Consider the following 22,139-nt stretch of genomic DNA (forward strand, 5'->3'; position numbering starts at 1 on the left):
CATTCATTTATCACCGTACTGAATGACCTATTTGGCCTCAGTGCTTGGCCTCTGGGCTAGACCTGGTATTTCATGTAAATCCTTCGAGCTAGCCCTATGAGAGCTGATAGTCAGCTCAGTGGTCTGGTTAAACTATTTTAATAATAATAATACTTATGTAACGTTTTTAATGCAGTGTCTCCTATACTCTCATTACACTTCCATTCTTTCAAAATTTTACTGTGACTCTGTTCACATCGGCATAACATCTGAACAATCGAAAAATTAAATGGAAGACTACCACCGCGCCCCCTTGGTTCGGTACTAACTGTTTACGTGCAAAATGGGGACCATGTTTAGTACTTGCCCCTTGGGAATGAACGTAAAAACATAAATAAAAGACGGTAAATATCATAAACATAAACAGAAGGCATAAACATACAAAAAATCATAAATAAATGTCGGTAAATACTCCGGTCGGCGACTTGCCGGAACCAGGCCGCGGTAGTGTTCTTCACTTTTACCTCGAAACCAACTCCCGCGTGCTCCAGGTTACTTTTCCACAAGACCAGAAGCTGAACAAGTTCAACTTCACATGGCTCACCCAACCTTATCTTCCTCAGATTTTTGCGATACAGCACTTAAATTCGGTTTTGTTTTCGCTTCATCACTGGGGATAACAGCCGGGTCACTTTTTAATGCTCAGTCTCATTTGTCCAAGTTATTCTTTATCTCGGCTGGCTAATATTCTGTTTACATCTGAAGTATCTGCACCTCTTGCTTAAATAATGGTTGACGGACGTACACAGCACAAAAATGACAGTAATATACTATGCAGCTCAGTAACACCGTTGAGATACTGGAAGAGGACTCCCCAACCCAACCCCAACAAGGGATACGACTACAGCCCTTGTTTCACGCCATTGCGTCCACGATGGAAAGAAGCTGTCGTACGGGGCAGAAAAAAAAAACACACACACACAAAACAATTGCACACAAAATGGTAGTATTGATACATCAACTTTGTAAACTACCCTCGGAAAGGGGGCGTGGCTCGGTTAGGATGTTCCCTTTAACCCGATTTAAACGGCAAAGGAATGCGCAATTTGCTAAAAAAAAAAAAAATAACGTACGTCTGGCATTCGTGACAAGGTTGAACTGAGTGAAAACGGAGACAGAATTTCAATAGTTGCAACCCAGAAATCCATTTTTTACTGATAAGAGAGAGAGAGAGAGAGAGAGAGAGAGAGAGAGAGAGAGAGAGAGAGAGAGAGAGAGAGAGAGAAAGCACGTTTCCCCTATTCAGGAATAATGAGTTGTGTATTAAGTCATATTTTTACAGTTTCTCTTTGATGTTATTAATATTTGTCACTGTGAGAGAGAATATTCATTTTTCTCCATCCATTAATAAGTTTAGTTTCTTTTCTAGGACAATAAAATACCTAACTTAAAGCCATCAGTAAAGAAAATGCTGCATTGTTTTGGGTAATGTATTCAGAGCAATTTCCGTAGTGGCTTCTTTAAACAGAACCGTAATTGTAATTACATATAATTTACATCGTTTATGTATTATAAGTCATTCAGAGGTTGTCTGTATGGGTTATGTACGCACGTGAAAATACCCTATACAGTGTATTAGACACTTGCTTATAAGGGTTTTGAGCATATGCTATTTTTAACTTAAGAGGGACCAAACCCCCACTTGAACGTTAATAAAATGTCATTACTTAAAAGAGATTATATACATACATACATACACACACACACACACACACATATACACATATATATATATATATATATATATATATATATATATATATATATATATATATATATATATATATATATATATATATGATTTCTTTTGAAGTCAACCGCATTATTTGAGATTAACTTTTTAGTTAGGCTTTGAATCAGTCTATACTTCTTTTTCTCTTCGGATGAGCTTCTCAGAAATAAAAGAAATAAAATATATATATATATATATATATATATATATATATATATATATATATATATATATATATATATATAATATATATATATAATTTATATATGATTCTTTCAGATGTATAGGAACAAAGGTACCTCATACAGGCTCACTTGATCTGGGATTTACTGAAAGACTAAATAAGGAACATCAAACAATGTGCAGCCTCAACATTTTTGGAAATCCGACAGACTGAATTAGACTGCACCTTGCTCTATTAAGATCTGTATGGCTATACGGAAATGAATAAGACTAAACGAGACAAAGCGTGAACATCAACAGATGAAAAGGAAACATGAATAAATATGAGAAATAGCACATAAGTACTGGAACAGTAAAAGCAGGTAACAGCTACTCACCCCCTAGACAAGCTGGGCCGTAGTTCAGACATCCTTCTGTGGAGAGAAAAAATATAATATTATAATGGAGGGAAGGAATACAGAATTTAGGCCAAGGGCCAAGCGCTGGGAATTATGAGGTAATTCAGCGCTAAAAGGGAAATTGACAGTAAGAAAGTCTGAAAGGTGTAACAGGAGGAAAACCTAGCAGTTGCACTGGGAAACAATTGTTAGAGAGGGTGGAAAGTCAGATGGAAGAAAGAGAATATGAACGGAGGTACAGTAAAAGGAATGGAAGAGGTTGCAGCTAGGGGCCTAAGGGACGCTGCAAAGAACTTTAAGTAATACCTACAGTGCACCCCTACGGGGATAATATTATTATGACAAATAATGAGTATATAAAAAAACGACAGCGATTCCTCTTGTATTGGTGACTATTACCACTGTGGCATGAATAACAGAATCTACTTTAGTACATTCCTATTTTAGGCACATATTTGCACGCACATAAATACAGACGACATGAAAACATACGGTACGCACAGATGAACAGTAGAATTTTCGTTCATATGAGTGAAAAATATCATAAACCAATAATAAAAAAGATAGTCTTTTCTAGTACTGAACTGGAAAGAAACAACTCTGAGTCTAGTTTTAAAAATGAAAGCTTTTGTAAGAAGATGATTATCAGTCTAAGCATGTGTAAACTCGATCCATTAACTTCAGAGGAAATGTGTAAAATTTATATACAGATTTTAAGAAAGATAGAGGGCATGCCCAGTACAATATGCAGGGGTCCTTTATTCCCCACACAGTTGGACTATGGAACAGCCTCCCTTCAGAGGATGTCGTGCAGTTGGAACTTCTTCAGAAGTTCAAGCGAAGGTGCAATGCATTACTACCCTAATATAATTCCTGTATTCAGTAATTTACTTACATTTTTATAATGATTTATTAATTTATTTTTTTTCTTTTGAATAAGTGATCTCTTCTTTCTATATTCCCCATTACCTACTGTTACTTCTTTCTAATGAACGTCATATTCTTTGGAAGCTTGAATTTCAAGTCAATGGCTCCTGTGGGGGTGTTACACATGAATAGGGTTCATCTTCTGAATAATAATAATAATAATAATAATAATAATAATAATAATAATAATAATAATAATAATAATGTACGAGGAAAAGTAGGAGACCACCTGCAAATACAAACATTTTTTGTAAATAAAGTGCTTGACTTTATAATGAGTGCTATAGCTCCACCCTCTCCTACCTGTCAGGTAAGAATATTTATTTTCCAATGGTCTGTATGTTCGTTTGTATATACTGTCCCCCTGGCACATATATTGTAAATTTCTACTAATATGTAACAGTTCTCTGAAAATGTCTTAGCTACAAAGATGAAACCAGTCAGGATTTACATGCAAAATTTCATTTTCCCTGAGGTGAAGCTGCATATATCAGTCACTTGTAAGTGTGATTACAATCATGAAAACATAAAATGGAATAACAACCGACATGTAAAGCAGTGAAGCTTAGCGGTCGAATTCTGGCTCAGCCAGACAATCAGGCGCGACTCTGAGGTCACGTGACTTAGACGTCATGCACCAACTCTCGTCTGCTGCCCGGACGTTACTGAGTATCATCTCCGCGTTGGTAAAATGGAAACAAAACTGGGTAATATGAATACATCCACATCATACATGAGTTCACCTCCCACCATACGAAATTACCAAGGCATGAGATCAATCAGTAATATCAGACATGTTGAGGAAAATATTGGAAGTTGATTTACCGCCATTAAATCATTCGTATGCTGTCGCGCTCACAGGAATCCTGATGCAAGGGTTGTGAATACAAAAATGGGACCTTTAATTATGCCAAGATGTGTGACAGTAAATAGTTATAACGCAACTTTCTTTTGACAGGTCCACGAGCTATAAAGGCAAATGCTACGTGTGGTCGCGGTGGTTACGCATTAGATTATCTCAGCTTTTGTCCGTCTTTTAAAACCTGTTACCAACACAATGGGTGATATATGTTGTAATGTGAAGGAGAAGGCTAGGGAGGGAAGCTCGTCTGAGATACTATGGCCATGTGATATGGAGAGAGGAGGTGGAGCCAATCAAGAGAGCTAAGAACATGCCAGTGATGGGGAGGAGGAGGAGGAGTGTGGGGCGCCAGCGGATCAGAAGGATGGATGTGGTGAGGAGGGATACGGGTGAGGTGGGACTGGGGGAGGAAGATGCAAGGAGTAGAAATAGATAGAGAAAGTTGACTCCAGCGGCCGACCCTCCCTGCTATACAGTGGGACTAATAAGGTCGAAAGAAGAAGAAGAAGAAGGGACTAATAAGGTCAAAAGAAGAAGAAGAAGGGACTAATAAAGTCGAAAGAAGAAGATGAAGAATGGACTAATAAGGTCGGAAGAAGAAGAAGGGACCAATAAAGTCGAAAGAAGAAGAAGATGAAGAAGGGACTAATAAGGTCGAAAGAAGAAGAAGAAGAAGAAGAAGAAGAAGAAGAAGAAGGAACTAACAAGGTCGAAAGAAGAAGATGAAAAAGGGACTAATAAGGTCGAAAGAAGAAGAAGAAGAAGAAGAAGGAACTAACAAGGTCGAAAGAAGAAGAAGAAGGGACTAATAAGGTCGAAAGAAGAAGAAGAAGAAGGGGCTAATAAGGTCGAAAGAAGAAGAAGAAGAAGGGGCTAATAAGGTCAAAAGAAGAAGAAGAAGAAGAAGGGGCTAATAAGGTCGAAAGAAGAAGAAGAAGAAGAAGACCAACACAGTCCGCTGAACAACTTGCTCAAAGCCAAGACGCCACCACACAAGTTATTTTTTATTTATATATGTTCTGGGTGTTCTAAATCTTTTGATAGACTCGTTAGCCGAGGTTCAGTGCAATCTGACGAGACGGTAGCACCCGCTTTTAATGGCGAACATGAAACTGATCCCAACTTGTGTTTCAATTTCACTCGTCAATCATTAAAAAAAATCGGCCAGGACATAATCAAGATGGAAGGGCGGTTACTGCGGAGGATATCGTGGTCATTAGTGCCATGATATAAACTTTAATTACAGCCATAACAAGCGACAAATAATTGGGGCCGATGAAAGTTTAAAACCCTCATCTATAAAAAATATAACAATGATACAGTCAAGTGGTTTAGTTTATCATTAGTACAACCATATAAAAAACATTGACAGTAATGTGCTCTGCTACGCAATGGCTGACATAAATGGCAATAAACAATATCTAATTGGAAATGGCGGTTTATTGCAGTATTGCACGATGCAAAAAATTGATACATCTATATTACCCATTTTGGGAAATATTTTTTTCCTTTAGGTATGAAAATCTCAATTTTAGCTGACTTAAATTTCGTCGATAGAAAACATTTTAGCTTATTTTTCCTTACGTTTTACAGTCGAGTATCACGGCATAAATAGGTTTAAACTATTTATAATTAATAAAATGACAATTTATCTTTGTCTCTCACTGTTCAGTGCAATCATGTATCCCTAATACTTTATTTCTAAAGAGTATTTTTTGACGGCCTAGTGAATAAATTTTCGGTCTTCGCTAATTGTTAATTTCAACTTGTTGTTTTGACTTCTTAAATGATGCGCAACTGATGAGCTTTATGGTGACACTGAAATCAGCAACCTAGAGGGAAAATTAACCTTACATAGATCGATCAGGGACAAAAAAATCACTCAGGCCAAACAGAGTCAGTGAAAGGTGAGTACCCTGTGGTATTACTCCCAAAAGATATTTCAATACACAGTGGCTTTTATACACTGGGATTATTCTGTCATGTTCATGTTATTAATAACGACAAAAATAAATATAACAGCAATAAAAAGGTATCATCACAATTTCAAGATATAATTATTATATTATAAACTAAAAAATAAAGAAAAAGGCATTTGCTCCCAAAATATATATAAACAAAATACATATAAATACACACTGGATTTTATATGGTAAGATTAGTCTGTCATATTCTTATTATTAATAATGGCAAAAACAAACTTAACATCAATAAAAAGGTATCCTCACTGTCTTAAGATATAATTGCTATTAAATTTATAATTATACATAAAAAGATAATAAAGAAACAGGTAGGTTTTATACAGTAATATTATTCTGTCGTACTCTTATTATTAACAATGACAAAAATAAACATCACAGCAATAAAAATGCATCCTTAACTTTCCAAGATTTTTATTATTATTATATTTATTTAAGTATATATTAAAAGATAAATGAAGAAAGAGGCACAAAAAAATCGAGGCATGACTGAAAATTTGACGGTGTCTCTGGAGCCAGTATCCCAATCGGAAACAAATATCCTGATGTCCCAATGAGGCCCTATTCTCTCTCTCTCTCTCTCTCTCTCTCTCTCTCTCTCTCTCTCTCTCTCTCTCCTTCGGGTTGTTTCTTGTTTCCCAACCCGCTAACCCTGAAATCTTGTGGGAACAAAACAAAATACTTTGATGTAACATGTAAGGAAGGAAGAGGTCCATTGCGCTGACTAGTTTTGCTTGTGTTATTCTTTGGAGAGAGAGAGAGAGAGAGAGAGAGAGAGAGAGAGAGAGAGAGAGAGAGAGTTGGTTTCTCTACTGAAAATATTGGGGGATTTCTCACTTATTTTCCTTTACTCAAAGAATGTTATTTGAATTTTCAAATATCTCTCTCGCTCTACTTTGAGGATTTTAATTTATTTTGTCTTTGTCTGAGTAATACCGAGATTATAAAAACTCTCTCTCTCCAACAACGTCCAAGAAATATTGTTTAAAATTTAAAATGTCTCTCTCGCTCTACTTTGAGGATTTTAATTTATTCTGTCTTTGAGTAATGCTGAGATTATCTCTCACACTCTCTCTCTCTCTCTCTCTCTCTCTCTCTCTCTCTCTCTCTCTCTCTCTCTCTCTCTCCAACAATGTTCAGACTTAGTCAGCAAAATCTTAATTTTTCACCACACATTTTCCATCTCATTATCTTTCTTTACGTCATTTTCAGTACCAAAATCGATGTTAATCAAGTTATGCTGACGCAGCAGTATCACGTAAACACTTATTAGCGCCAGAGATAAAAAAAAAAAAACAACTCCTAAGTAAGCAAGCAGCATAAATTTGGGTACAAAAAAGGTAGGAGAATATTTTAAAGAGCTGCGCAGTAATGGCATGAGAGAATTTAGAAGCGGGGTTAATGTTTAATCCAAACTTACTCTCGACATTCTGAACTTAAAAAACAAGTATAAAAGGCGCTGAAGTTTCTTCGGCGCAATTGAGTTTTCTATGCAGCCGCTACAGCGTATAATTAAGGCCACCGAAAATGGATCTATCTTTCGGTGGTTTCGGTACAATGCTCTATGAGCCGCGGCCCATGAATCTTTAATCTCGGCCCGGTGGTGGCCTATCCTGTATCGTTGCCAGAAGCACGATCGTGGCTAACTTTACCTTTAAACAAAATAAAATCTACTGAGGAGGCTAGAGGACTGTAATTTGGTATGTTTGATGACTGGAGGGTGGATGATCAACATCCCAATTTGCAGCCCTCTAGCCTCAGTAGTTTTTAAGATCTGAGGGCGGACAGAAAAAGTGCGGACGGACAAACAAAGCCGGCACAACAGTTTTCTTCTACAGAAAACTAAAAATCAAATAAAAATGCAGAGACTCCATAATAACAGAGGAAGATTAAACCATTACAAGGGGAAAATATTTCTCACATATGTGATTATCTGACACTTACACTACCCTCTAATATTACTGTGATAAACCAAGACGATCTTTACTCGAAAGAATATATATAATTTTCTAGCTGTCTTTGAACTACATTTTTTTTTCTTTACACAATTAGACAATATACCTTTAGGAACCTTGCCAGTGAAATAGTGGTCTTTCGACTTGTTCTGTAAGAATATGTACACATTGTGAATAATAATAATAATAATAATAATAATAATAATAATAATAATAATAATAATAATAATAATGACCCACGCAAAAGCATATACCGTACATCTTTCCGAAGATAAAGATGACGACCTCATTTTCCAAGAGGGTCATACATCATTTATAATAAGAGTCACGTCTGTCCATCTGCACGCAAATGAGTTCCTCAACAGGTGGTTACACGACCCCCTACGCCACAGAGGTCGCATTTTCATTCCTAGAGTTCAATCCTTCCTCAGATGAGCAGCGTTACATTTGCACACACAATCACAAGTCATGAACACATCTTGATGGTGGGTCTTTCTCAGCTTGCACAGACGACAATAAAATCACAAACAAGGGATTTATTTTTCAGATGGAGAGGCCTTAACCTATAAAATGACCACAGATTCGTCGGTAAGACAATGAAGTCTTTACATAAGGGGTAAGAATGCTGGCCCAAACAAGCTACAAATTATCACTTCGAAATAGCTATAAACTATTCAGCAACAAAGTCAAGTATTCACTAACAAGGGAATATAGAATTTAGGCCAAAGACCAAGCGCTGGGACCTATGGGGTCGTTCAGCGCTGAAACAGAAATTGACAGTAAAAGGTTGAAAGGTGCAACATGAGGAAAACCTCAAAGCAGTTGGCCTGTGAAACAATTGTTAGGAGAGGCTGGAAAGTCTGTTGGAAAAGAATATGAACGGAGGTACAGTAAAAGGAATGACAGGGGTTGCAGCGAGGGGCTGAAGGGACGTTGCAACGAACCGTAAGTAATGCCTACAGTGCACCGGTACTCATTAACAATAACATAATTAGTTCCACAAAGAAGGTCGTGAAATCCTAAGAAATAGGCCTATAAATTCCCCAACAGCAGAGGTCGAGCTTTCACCAACAAAACAATAAATTCCCCAATGAATGAAACTCCCAATAAACGTAGATATGAACTGCTCGACAACAAAGGCAAAGCATTCAGGGACAAGGACCACAAATTCGTGAAATTTCCTTAAATTATGAAGACTATGAACTCCTATCAGTAAAGGCTCTGCATTCTTGAGAAAGTTAGCAAATTACCCAGCAACCAGGAACATGAATTCCAAAGGAATAGGGACATGACCTCCCCAACAGTAGAGTCAAGTATCCACCAACATCGGCAACGATTTCGCCACAAAGAGGATCAAAATTCTCATCAGTAAGAGTCATTCAGTAAGAATCCTCAGTAAGAATCATGCATCCCAAAAAACCTGGGCCATAGCCTTCTCCCAGAGGATGTCGTGCAGTGTGATCTGTGAACTTCAGAAGTTCAAGTGAAGATGCAATACATTACTACCCTAATACTATTCTCCTTGTATTTTAATATTTGACTTACCAACTTTTTTTTATTCATTTATTTGTCAGTTTGTTAATTTATCTGTTTTTCTAATAAATGATCTCCTCCTTTCTGTGTTTCCATTACCTTCTCTGTTGCTTCTTTCGAATGAACATCATTATATTCTTTGGAAGCTTCATTTTTTTTCAAGTCAAGGGCCCTTTGGTGGGCTTGTTCCATATGAATAGGTTTTTCATCTTCAGTACAGTAATAATAATAATAATAATAATAATAATAAGTTTAATAATAATAATAATAATAATAAATTTACCAGCAAAGATTATTTTATTTTCGAGATGAAAGATACCCTATGGCTGGTCTAAGGCTCTGAAAATACAGGGATATAATATATACACGGATATGTTGATATATATATATATATATATATATATATATATATATATATATATATATATATATATATATATATATATATATATATATATATATATATATATATGGTTATGGTTATGAAGCCCTCAGCGTTAAAATTCATGCATTTCAAAGCAAACGCTGTAAATTTCCCAACAAGGAAGACCATGAACTCCAAATAAAGTCCTCAGAGCTCCCCAGCACCAAAAGGTCAAGTATTCACATGACATTCTAAACAGCAAGGACATTTCATTCACAAACACAGAAGACCACGAATTTCCTAAACCACCCAAGTGAGAAGGTCATAAATTTCATCAGATGCAGAGGCTATAAAATAATCGACAAACATGATATTAATCTCCCAAAGAAGGTGCCACGAACTTCCGAGAAAAATGGTAATGGACTCATAAATGCTAAAGGCTATACGTTCAGCGACACAGGCCATTTATTTCCTAATAAAGAGCGTCATGAACTCCCCAGCAAAGAAAGCCCTTTATTCACTAATAACGGGTGCCATGCATTGACAACAGTGACCTTTCTCCCGTAAATATTACCTGTACAAAGGAAAACTAAATCCTCCAAGAAAGTGTTTTAAAGTACCGAGAGATACTGAACAATTAAGAAAACAATTTAAGCGTCCTACTGAATGCAATAAAACTATTTTGCCTTTATTTTTTCTTTTTTTAATAAGTAATACCTCTACTTTCTGTATTTACCTTTATTTCCTCTTACTTTTTCCTAATGAACACCATATTCTTTGGAAGCTTGAATTTCAAGTCAGTGGCCCCTTTGGTGGGCTTCATCCATATAGAGTTCATCTTCTGAATAATAATAATAATAATAATAATAATAATAATAAATACATCTGACGAGAGAGAGAGAGAGAGAGAGAGAGAGTATTAGTTGGAATGTATCAACAGATGGAAACTTCCCGGGGGCCAAGAATCGAACACCCATTACTGAACAGGCGAGTGGTTCACCGAGGCTTAGGCCCTTACACCCGAAAGATGGTGTAATCACGACAGGATATAAAACATGGCTTCTGCGGAGACGGGAGGAAAAGATGATTTTTGCCATAGGGAAAGAGGGAGCAAGAGGAAGAGGCAAGGAAGACAGTTACTGAAGGGTGGGAGAGGAGAATGGTTGTCCATCCTCTTTCAGTTTTGAGATGGCTTTGTCTGTCCGTCCGCCCTTTTTTCTGTCCGCCCTCAGATCTTAAAAACTACTGGGGCTAGAAGGCTGTAAAGTGGTATATTGATCATCCACCCTCCAATCATCAAACATATCAAATTGCAGCCCTCTAGCCTCAGTAGTTTTTATTTTATTTAAGGTTAAAGTTAGTCATAATCGTGCTTCTGGCAACGGTGTAGGATAGGTCACCACCGGGCCGTGGTTAAAGCTTCATGGGCCGCGGCTCATACAGCATTATACCGAGACCACCCAAAGATAGTTCTGTTTTCGCTGGCCTTGATTATACGCTGTACAGAAAACTCGACTGCGCCGAAGAAACATCGGCGCATGTTTTACTTGTTTTCAGTCATATTCAATAAATGCAAATGTGTATAATTATCCACATTTATTAGTTAATATGTCTGTACGAACAAAAACGTAAATGTACATTTCGTCCGCAAAAGACGCCGGCGCATGCGTCAACTTATGTTAGAGAGAGAGAGAGAGAGAGAGAGAGAGAGAGAGAGAGAGAGAGAGAGAGAGAGAGAGAGTCAAATCAAATCAAATCAAAACTTTATTTCCAATGGTTATTCTACATGTCATATTTTAGAAACATATACAACGTCCATTGACTTAAAAGATACCAGATACGTATAATTTATATCACAGAATCAAACGCGCATGACCACGTCCTATTACAAAGAATTCTTGTAGTTAAAATAATTATTAAAAAGCTAAAAAAACCATAAAAACCAACCGTTTAAAAATAAGGAGTCATTACAATTTGAACTTAGAATCTAAAAAAATTTTTTGAATACCTAAGTATTGCTGTTTTAAAGAAATTACGTAAACGAAACCTGCAATGTATAAACACACATTTACAGCACTGAAAGACCCAAGTACGAAAACGAAAACAAGAATGAGATGACTGTTAAAAGCACTCACAAACGATGTACAAACTTAAAGGACAGTATATACTGTACATGACTTAATATGTCGACCTTACACCAAGCTAGCATTATCTTCAGTAGTCAAGATCTCCAATGAAGGCTGACTGAAAATGCAAACGCTTTCGAAACAAAATCACACATTCAACAAAAGTACAACACAGTAAAACAACAAGCAAAAACTCTCGATCAAGACTCTTGCAAAAGCTTAAGAGGAAGAAAAGCCACAGATTACTGAGTTCTTGTATATCTCCCTATACTATTATTTCTTTTCAAGAAAATATGATTTTAATTTCTTTTTGAAAACCTTGACTGAAGGGACAGTTCTAATATTAATTGGGATGTTGTTCCAGACCCTCGGCCCCTTAACCGATATTGCTTTAGCTCCCGTGTCAGTAGTTGTTCGTCTTCCAAAGAGGTCGTTCGACAGACGAGTAGGTCTTACTTGCACATCGCTCACAGTGGGGAATTCAAAAAGCCAATCGGGAATTAAATGATTGCAAATTTTATAAGTAAACAAACAAAGGTCAAAAGTTATTTTGGTTTCCATATTCATCCACTCTATCTCTTTCAAGATTGGTGTAACGTGATCATATTTTCTAGCCCCGCCAAAAGCTATTGTAGCCGCGAAATTTTGAGCTCTCTGAACCCGGTCTATTTGTTCTTTTGTTGTCATTCCCCAGATTCGGCTGCAGTAGTTGATTATGCCCAAGGCCAACGACTCTATTATTGTTAAGCGAGATGTCTTATCTAACCTATCTTTTATGCGGTTGAGAAAGAATAATACACCATTTACTTTTCTTATTATGTGGCTGACGTGATGATCGAATAACATATATTGATCCATAAGTACGCCAAGGTTCTTTACCGTTTGTGATGGACTGATAAGTGTCTCATCAAAAAGTATTGTTATATTCGTAGGCAATCTAGATATTAACTGGCGTGATCCTATAAATACACACTGGGTTTTTCTCATTAACATTTAAGCCATTCACTTGAAAATACTTTTTTGCTCCTTTTAGAGCAACTTCAGCTTGATTTAGTAAGTCTTCTAATTCACTGATATTGCTAGATATCATTTGAGAATCATCTGCATACTGAATTAAATAGTATTTACTCAGTACTTTTGCCATATCGTTAATATAAATCAAAAACAGTATAGGCCCTAAGATTGAGCCCTGTGGCACGCCATAGCCTACGCTCATTGGAGATGACAAAACTGAATCAATTCTTACTGACTGAGCTCGGTCCGTTGAGTAGTCGTTAAACCAGAACTCGTCAATATGCCGTTGTTTACATTTGTGTCTGAGTATTGGGTGTGATAGCTATCGAAGGCCTTAGAAAGGTCGAGAAGTAGGAGAAGTGATATCTTCTGGTTGTCGATGTTTTCATATACGTATTCATTAACTTTCATAAGAGCTGATTCAGTTGATAACTGAACAGAACAGAATAGAATACAGAATTTAGGCCAAAGGCCAAGCGCTGGGATCTATGAGGCCATTCAGCGCTGAAACAGAAAATAACAGGTAAAAAAAGTTTGAAAGGCGTAACATGATGAAAATCTCGCAGTTGCACTATGAAACAATTGTTAAAGAGGGTGAAAAGTCAGATGGGATGGAAGAAAGAGAATATGAACGGAGGCACAGCAAAAGGAATGAAAGAGGTTGCAGCTAGGGGCCGAAGGGACGCAGCAAAGGCCCTTAAGTAATGCCTACAGTGCACCACGTGAGGTGCACTGACGTCACTACCTCCCTAAGAGAGAGAGAGAGAGAGAGAGAGAGAGAGAGAGAGAGAGAGAGAGAGAGAGAGAGAGAGAGAATAAATTTAACAGCAAGAATACGTGTCTCTATTTCCGTTCCACTTCTGACAAAGCCAAACTTCATAATCCATTCTTTGGTTAACCAAGTGATGTCGATCTTCATTTCTAGACCTAATTGTTATTGCAATCCCGTCTTCATTGCGCGCTCTTGCTAAGTCAGTATTATGCTACCGACAGTCTCAAAAAACTATTAATAAATAACACACCAGAAATATCCCAAAACAAACTAACAAAGGAATAACAAATAAAAAAGGTTCCTTCCTCACTCCCATCAATGAAAACAAGTTCACTCCACGGAAAAAAAGGAGGGGCTGCGTTTTGATATTCAAAACACTACACTCGTCGATTAATTAACGTAAACAAACAGCTGCAATTCATTAAGGGTTTATTCATGGGGTTATGTTCTCAGGCTGACTTCACGTTTATATATATATATATATATATATATATATATATATATATATATATATATATATATATATATATATATATATATATATATATATATATAATTTATATACATTTTTTTACGTCACTTCACCTGGGCAAAATTGTCCGACGAAGCCCTGCAGGGGTAGAAGGGGTGTGGAGGAGGGAGGTGTTGCCTAAGGAGAGGAGGGCACTGTGGAGAGGATGGGGGGTGCCTAAGGAGTGCACTGTGGAGAGGGTGGGGTTCCTAAGGAGGGCACTGTGGAGATGGGGGTTGCTTAAGGAGGGCACTGTGGAGGGAGAGGAGGTGGGGGGAGTTGGCTAAGGAGTGCACTAGATAATGAATGGTTGCAAACCATCTCCGAAATTTGATCTCTTAGGAATCGGACAGGAATGTTTATATTATGAGGATACACTGCAGTAAAAATAGCATGAAAATCATAGTTTATTCTGCATAATCTGTTAAAAACACGCGCACACGCACACATACACATATGTATATACAGGGTGTAACAGAGTTTATGCAAATATTTCGGGAAATGAAAAAAAAAATAGTAATTCTGAGCAGAAAATGTTCCATAAAGATATGCATTGTAAGGATTCTTTTGTCGGTGAGAGGAATTTTGAAATAACCGTTCATCATTAACACTGCTCTCGGGAGAGGGAGGTTGTTAATGGGAGGACGGAGTAGCCTAGGATGGCAGGGGGGATGAAGTGAATGAGAAAAGTGGATTGCTAGTTAGGATTATTTTTCTTGCAAGCCATCTAATTTTAATGATTAGCCTAGAGTAGTACCATATGGCTTTACGTATCAACTAAGTAGTGAAAGTGTTGCTTGGTAACATATATGTGTGATCACCGAATTCTAGTGCGCTCTGTCCTGCCGCCTCATCACGGAATTGGTTCATCAGGAGTCACGACTAGGCTTACGCATATGGCTGGTGTCTGATGAATGCTTTTGATGGAGAGGGAAAGAGTTTTAATAATGCATTCTGAATCTTTGATGGGTGTCTAATAAATAAACCTACCACCATGATGGAGGACATTCAATTAGGCTTGCTTTTTTTTTTTTATTGGTGTCCAGTGAATACCACTGATGGAGAAGGAGAGGGACAGTGATGCATACATTTTTTCTGTTGTTCAGTATCTAAAGAATACATTTGATTGGGAGATATTTTATTCACATCGGCCTAATCATTCCATCCTCAACCCCAACAAAAAAACCCTGACTACTCCGACATCCCATACACCATCTTACTCACCTGAGAGCAGTCCTAATGATAAACGGTTATTTTAAAATTCACCTCACCGACAAACAAAGCTTCAAAATGCATAGACTTATAGAACATTTTCTGCTCAAAATTACTTTTTCTCTCATTTCCCGACAGACTTGCACAAGCTCGTGTTATATATATATATATATGTGTGTGTGTGTGTGTGTGTGTGTGTGTGTGTGTAAGCTTGCACATTATCTTGCCCAGTATACTAGAAATCCTGAATTGTTAAATTTTTCTTTTAACTTTCCAAGACATTATAGTTGGCAGAATTTTTTTTAGTTATAGAGTGCATTATGTTACAATTATATATTTCATAATTCACGAACAATTTATCTTTCTTTACCTGCTTGTTCGACATCATTACGTTCTCTATACTGCCCTAAAATGGAAAACTGCAGTATCTGCAAAATTTTCGAAATTGAGATATGCCACCTACTGGGCTCCAGTTACTTCAGTTTCAGAATGATTCTTCAATGCTTTATTTAGGGGGTTCCGTTTGCAGTATCTGCAAAATCAGTTGTAAGGCCAGGGAGTATCTACCATTTTTCTCAGTTTTGTATTTTTGCAGATACTGCTGTCTTCCAGTTTAGGGCAGTATGCATATCCGCAAAGTGGTCTATAGGCTCATAATTCAAAGAGCTTTGTAGCCACTACAATGGAGCGTGGTTCCACATCTTCATTTCTCTTTTATCAAACTCGTCTTCTTATTTTTTCTCTTCCTCGTCAGTTGTACCTCTGTGTTCCCATTTCTCTTTCCGCCAGTACACCTGCTCTTCACCTAAGCCCCGTACGGGAGGTAATGCCATCAGTGCACTTTACGCGGTGCACTGTAGGCATTACTTAAGGATCTTTGTAGCGACCCTTCGGCCCCTAGTTGCAACCATTTTCGTTCCTTTTACTGTACCTCCTTTCATATTCTCTTTCTTCCATCTTACTTTCCAACCTCTCCTAACAATTGTTTCATAGTGCAACTGCAAGACTTTTCTCCTGTTACACCTTTCAAACCTTTAACTCTCAATTTCCGTTTCAGCGCTGAATGACCTCATAGGTCTCAGTGCTTGGCCCTTTGGCCTAAATTCCTTATTCCAATTCCAATTCTATATATTTCTTAGATCACGACGCGGCAGTTTTCTAAATTACAGTTGCTTTGGTTGGTAGTTTTGTCAAATTCGAATAATACAGTAATACGAAATGGCAATTTATTTACCAGGTCGCTTGGCCTGACAATGTTTGTTGAGTATTATACAATCCGCAAAAGGTTGAGTACGGCCCCTTTAAAACTGGCAATTGATGATACAAAAAGATTCAGTCCAGTTCATGTCATAATCTGTTACAAATCGTAACACTCCAACTCGACCGTAAGTTTCATTCACCTCAAGAAATGAGAAATGTTTTGAAGTCACTGATCGATACAATGCAGCAAATACACAAGTCTTCTTCTCTCTCGAAAACGAGGCTGGCCAGATGGAATTGTAGGGGAGCACTTACATAAAGCAGAATACATTCAAGACTTTCTATTGCTAGTAAACCACTTTACTATACAGGCACGTTCAATGCTACGTAGCCTGCAGAGGTTCGCCATTGTCACTGACCCTGCGTTTAGTACGAATATCTGGACTCGTTCAGTTCCCAGAGGATTTGTTTTATTACGTTTATTTTTATTCATATTCTCATTTCACTACACACACATATATATACGTATATATATATATATATATATATATATATATATATATATATATATATATATATATATATATATATATATAATGTATAACTGAATCACGAAAATATGGAACGTGATGAATATATAAATAAAGATAAAATCCACGAAGGAAAGGGAAACACTGGAGTGCTGAGAGGCCTTTCGACTGTCTGTCGTCCTTTACTTAGCAGACGACAGACAGTCGAAAGGCCTCGCAGCACTCCACTGTTTCCCTTTCCTTCGTGGATTTTATCTTTCTATATATATATATATATATATATATATATATATATATATATATATATATATATATATATATATATATATGTGTGTGTGTGTGTGTGTGTGTGTGTGTATGTGTATCTTAAATATAAGAAACTGGAACAAAAATAAAAATAAACTGTAAGTGGTATAAGAAGGAAATGAAAGGTTTGGAAAAGGAAAGATTATTTGAGGTGTAGCTACATGACTAAAGGGAAACTCACGTACAGGTATAAAACAGGATGAGAGAAAAAAGGTAATTAAACAAAAATCTTGAATGATAAAGAAGTATGCAAAATAGACTAAGGGAACATTGTCAATACATGGAATGAACTTCCACGAAATGCAAATACGGCTTCTTTCCAGGAACTGATTCTATGTTCCAATAATTTTGTCTGTTTTTGGATTCTACCTGTATTTTAAATTGCAGTGAACTTATTATATATGAATAGGGCTGACGACTACAGAATCTATTTTTATGAGAATGAAGAAACCATCGTTTAACTATGATGGATGTTAATTTCCTTTGTATATAATATAAACAAGTTCTGCTATTCACATACACTGTGCCACTCACCTCTGCTTCCGCACCTACGCATACTCCTTTGATATTAAAGCCCTTCCTTTCCAAAACCTCTCCCATCCCATCACCTTTCTATGTTTTTCTCCCATCTTTCCTGCTAACACTTCCAAATTATGCATTTATTAACTAACATGCTTTCATCAATTCTTCCTACATGACTGTACCATTGCTAAACACCCTTATCCTTCCTGCCTCCAAACCTAACGTTTTCTTTTATAATTCAACATCTTATCACATTTTTTTCATTCTCTCTTCCTCAAGGAGATAATTTTTATCACCTTGAAAACCGCCCATTCATATTTTCAAAACCAAGCAAGGAACATATTCAGACATTCCCAAAATCAGTTCCACTGTATACCTTTCATCTACCTAAGACACAATTACCCTTCACACTCCCTAACCCTCCGCACACTGCCTTTTCCCTTTGCCTCACGAAGTAACAAAACATGCAATTTTCTTTCATTAAACAGATCACTTATCGAATTCTTCTAATTAGCACTCAATCCACACACATGAAAAACCCAAAGACTTAGTGTTTTTTTGTTCTCAGGTTTTTTCCTGCTTCCTCAGTACAAGATACGATACTGTAAACACAATACAGCAGCCACCTGGCGACAGGAATAAAGGTGTGGTTGCTACAGGCCTCAGGAGTCTCATCTATGAATAAGGGGTCATTTGTCCTCACCAATGAGACCACAACCATTGCTACTGGCTCAGGAGTCTCTGTAAATAGGGGACATTTGTCCTCACCATTGAGCCTACATCCATTACTTCTAACCTCAGGAGTTTCATCTATGAATAAGGGGACGTTTGTCCTCACCAATCAGCCCACAATCCTTGCTGCTGGTCTCAGGAATCTCTACAAAGGGGACATTTGTCCTCACCAATGAGTCTACAACCCTGGCTACAGGCCTCAGGATCTTATCTATGAATAAGGGGGACATCTGTCCTCACCAATGAGCCAACAACCATTGCTACTGGTCTCAGGAGTTTCTATAAAAAAGGGGACACTTGTCCTCACCAATGAATCTACAACACTTACTTCCAGCCTCAGGAGTATCATCTATGAACAAGGGGACATTTATCCTCACCAATGAGCTCACAAACCTTGCTGCTGGTCTCAGGAATCTCTATAAACAAGAGGACAGTTGTCTTCACTAATGAGCCCAAAACCCATGCTACTGGCCTCAGGATTCTCTAAAAATAAGGGGACATTTGTCCTCAACAAAGAGCCCATAACCCTTGCTACTGGCCTCAGGAGTCTCATCTATGAATAAGGGGACATTTGTTCTCAAAAAGAACCCACAACCCTTGCTACTGGCCTCAGGAGTCTCTAAGCTTTTCGTTGGGCGAGTCGGTAGAGCTGTGGACTGGTACTCGCCAGGCCCGAGTTCACGTCTCCGGCCGGCTGATGAAGAGTTAGAGGAATTTATTTCTGGTGACAGAAACTCATTTCTCGCTATAATGTGGTTCGGATTCCACAATAAGCTGTAGGTCCCGTGGTTCGGATTCCACGATAAGCTGTAGGTCCCGTTGCTAAGTAACCAATTGGTTCTTAGCCACGTAAAATAAGTCTAATCCTTCGGGCCAGCCCTAGGAGAGCTGTTAATCAGCTCAGTGGTCTGGTAAAACTAAGGTACACTTAACGTCAGGAGTCTCTATAAATAAGAGGACATTTTGTCTTCACTAATGAGCCCAAAACCCTTGCTACTGGCCTCAGGAGTCTCTATAAATAAGGGGACACTTGTCCTCAACAAAGAGCCCACAACCCTTGCTACTGGCTTCAGGAGTCTCTATAAATAAGGGGATGCTTGTCCTCACCAAAGAGCCCACAACCCTTGCTACTGGCCTTAGAAGTCTCTATGAATAAGGGACATTTGTCTTCCCCAACAAGCTCACAACCCTTCCTACTGGCCTCAGAAGTCTCTATGAATAAGGGACATTCTTTGAAAATAATTAATAATAACATTTTGTACCCTTGAGGGACGTTATTGAAGTAAACATTAGTAGGGCATTCATTTATTTGAACTGATTCACCAACAAGCTCACAACCCTTGCTAATGGCGTCAGGAGTTTCTATAAATAAGGGGACATTTTTCCTCAACCAAGAGCCCACAACCTTTGCTAGTGGCCTCAGGAGTCTATAAATAAGAGGAAATTTGTCTTCACTAATGAGCCCAAAACCCATGCTGCTGGCCTCAGGATTCTCTATAAATAAGGGGACATTTGTCCTCAACAAAGAGCCCACAACCCTTGCTACTGGCCTCAAGAGTCTCTATAAATAAGGGGACATTTGTCCTCAACAAAGAGCCCACAACCCTTGCTACTGGCCTCAGGAGTCTCTATAAATAAGGGGACATTTGTCCTCAACAAAGAGCCCACAACCCTTGCTACTGGCCTCAGCAGTCTCTATAAATAAAGGGACATTTGTCCTCAGCAAAGAGCCCACAACCTTTGCTACTGGCCTCAGGAGTCTATAAATAAGGGGACATTTGTCCTCAACAAAGAGCCCACAACCCTTGCTACTAGCCTCAGGAGTCTCTATAAATAAGAGGACATTTGTCTTCACTAATGAGCCCAAAACCCTTGCTACTGGCCTCAGGAGTCTCTATAAATAAGGGGACACTTGTCCTCAACAAAGAGCCCACAACCATTGCTACTGGCCTCAGGAATCTCTATAAATAAGGGGACACTTTTCCTCACCTTTAAGCCTACCCTTGCTAGTGGCCTCAGAAGTCTCTATGAGTAAGGTACATTTGTCTTCACCAATGAGCCCACAAGCCTTGCTACTGGCCTCAGGAGTCCCTATAAATAAGGGACACTTGTCCTCACCAATGAGCCACAACCCCTCTGAGTGGCCTCAGAAATCTATGAATAAGGGTACATTTTTCTTTACCAATGAGTCTACAACCCTTGCTATTGGCCTAAGGAGTCTCTATAAATAAGGGTAAATTTCTCCTCACCAATAAGCCCACAACCCTGACTCTGGGTATATTCCTTTACTGAAAAGCATATGTACTTCCTTTGGGACCCATGTCTAGGTTACACTGCAGTAAAAACAAGTCATAAATAAACGTCGGAGACTTATCGAACTTGCATCACAAACAGTTTGAGTACAAGCCAACGACTTATTGTTGGTTTCAACCATTGCTTCATTCAATTATCCAGTACTTGCCAAAGGCTCGTTCTCCATTTTACGGTCGTTGACTTGTTGTCAACCTGTTCGTCTTGTGTATGCTACAAATTTCCAACATGTTTGTGACATTCTTTATTGTAGTGTGGATGCACCCTTACTAATATTATGATCGCATTCCTCAGTGCATAAACTGGTTTGAAGTAAGTGGATACCAGGGGCCTCAAGAGACAGAGGCTCATCCGACGAAGTGTTCACAGTCCTCCTTCAGGAACTCCCAATCCATTGGCAACTCATAGGGGAGCAGTTAGCAGTTACAGAGAGAGTTCTGTAATTTCGAACAAGTTATTATTATTATTATTATTATTATTATTATTATTATTATTCAGAAGATGAACCCAATTCTTATGAAACAAGCCCACGAAAGGGGCCACTGACTTGAAATGAAGCTTCCAAAGACTACGGTGTTCATTAGAAAGATGCAACGGAAGGTAATGGGAAATACAGAAAGAAGATATCAGTTATTATTATTATTATTATTCAGAAGATGAACCCCATTCATATGGAATAAGCCCAAGAAAGGGGCCACTGACTTGAAATTCAAGCTTCTCAAGAATATTATGGCGTTCATTCGAAAGAAGCAGTAGAAGGTAATTGGAAATACAGAAAGAGGAGATCAGTAACACAGGCACGAATGACCTGTAACATCGAACACAATTGCAAATACTTCAATTTGTACACAAGTGCTATAGCTGGCAACCTTCGCGACTGTAGAAACTAAAAGTACAAAAACCTTCAAATAGCTTATTTGCTTTTCAGTCAC

At 37.9% G+C, this 22,139-nt stretch overlaps 1 protein-coding gene across 1 annotated transcript in view; it reads right to left on the reverse strand.

The window, feature by feature from the left end:
* Positions 1–22,139, reverse strand: part of CCHa2 (CCHamide-2) — a 108,707-nt gene that overhangs the window by 15,484 nt on the left and 71,084 nt on the right. Inside the window, exon 3 of the mRNA XM_067128717.1 lies at positions 2,332–2,367. Coding sequence (XP_066984818.1) covers positions 2,332–2,367 — 36 coding nt within the window. The remainder of the gene's footprint in view (positions 1–2,331; positions 2,368–22,139) is intronic.

Source organism: Macrobrachium rosenbergii, chromosome 27 (genome assembly GCF_040412425.1).
Source record: "Macrobrachium rosenbergii isolate ZJJX-2024 chromosome 27, ASM4041242v1, whole genome shotgun sequence".
In the NCBI taxonomy this organism is placed as follows: domain Eukaryota; kingdom Metazoa; phylum Arthropoda; class Malacostraca; order Decapoda; family Palaemonidae; genus Macrobrachium; species Macrobrachium rosenbergii.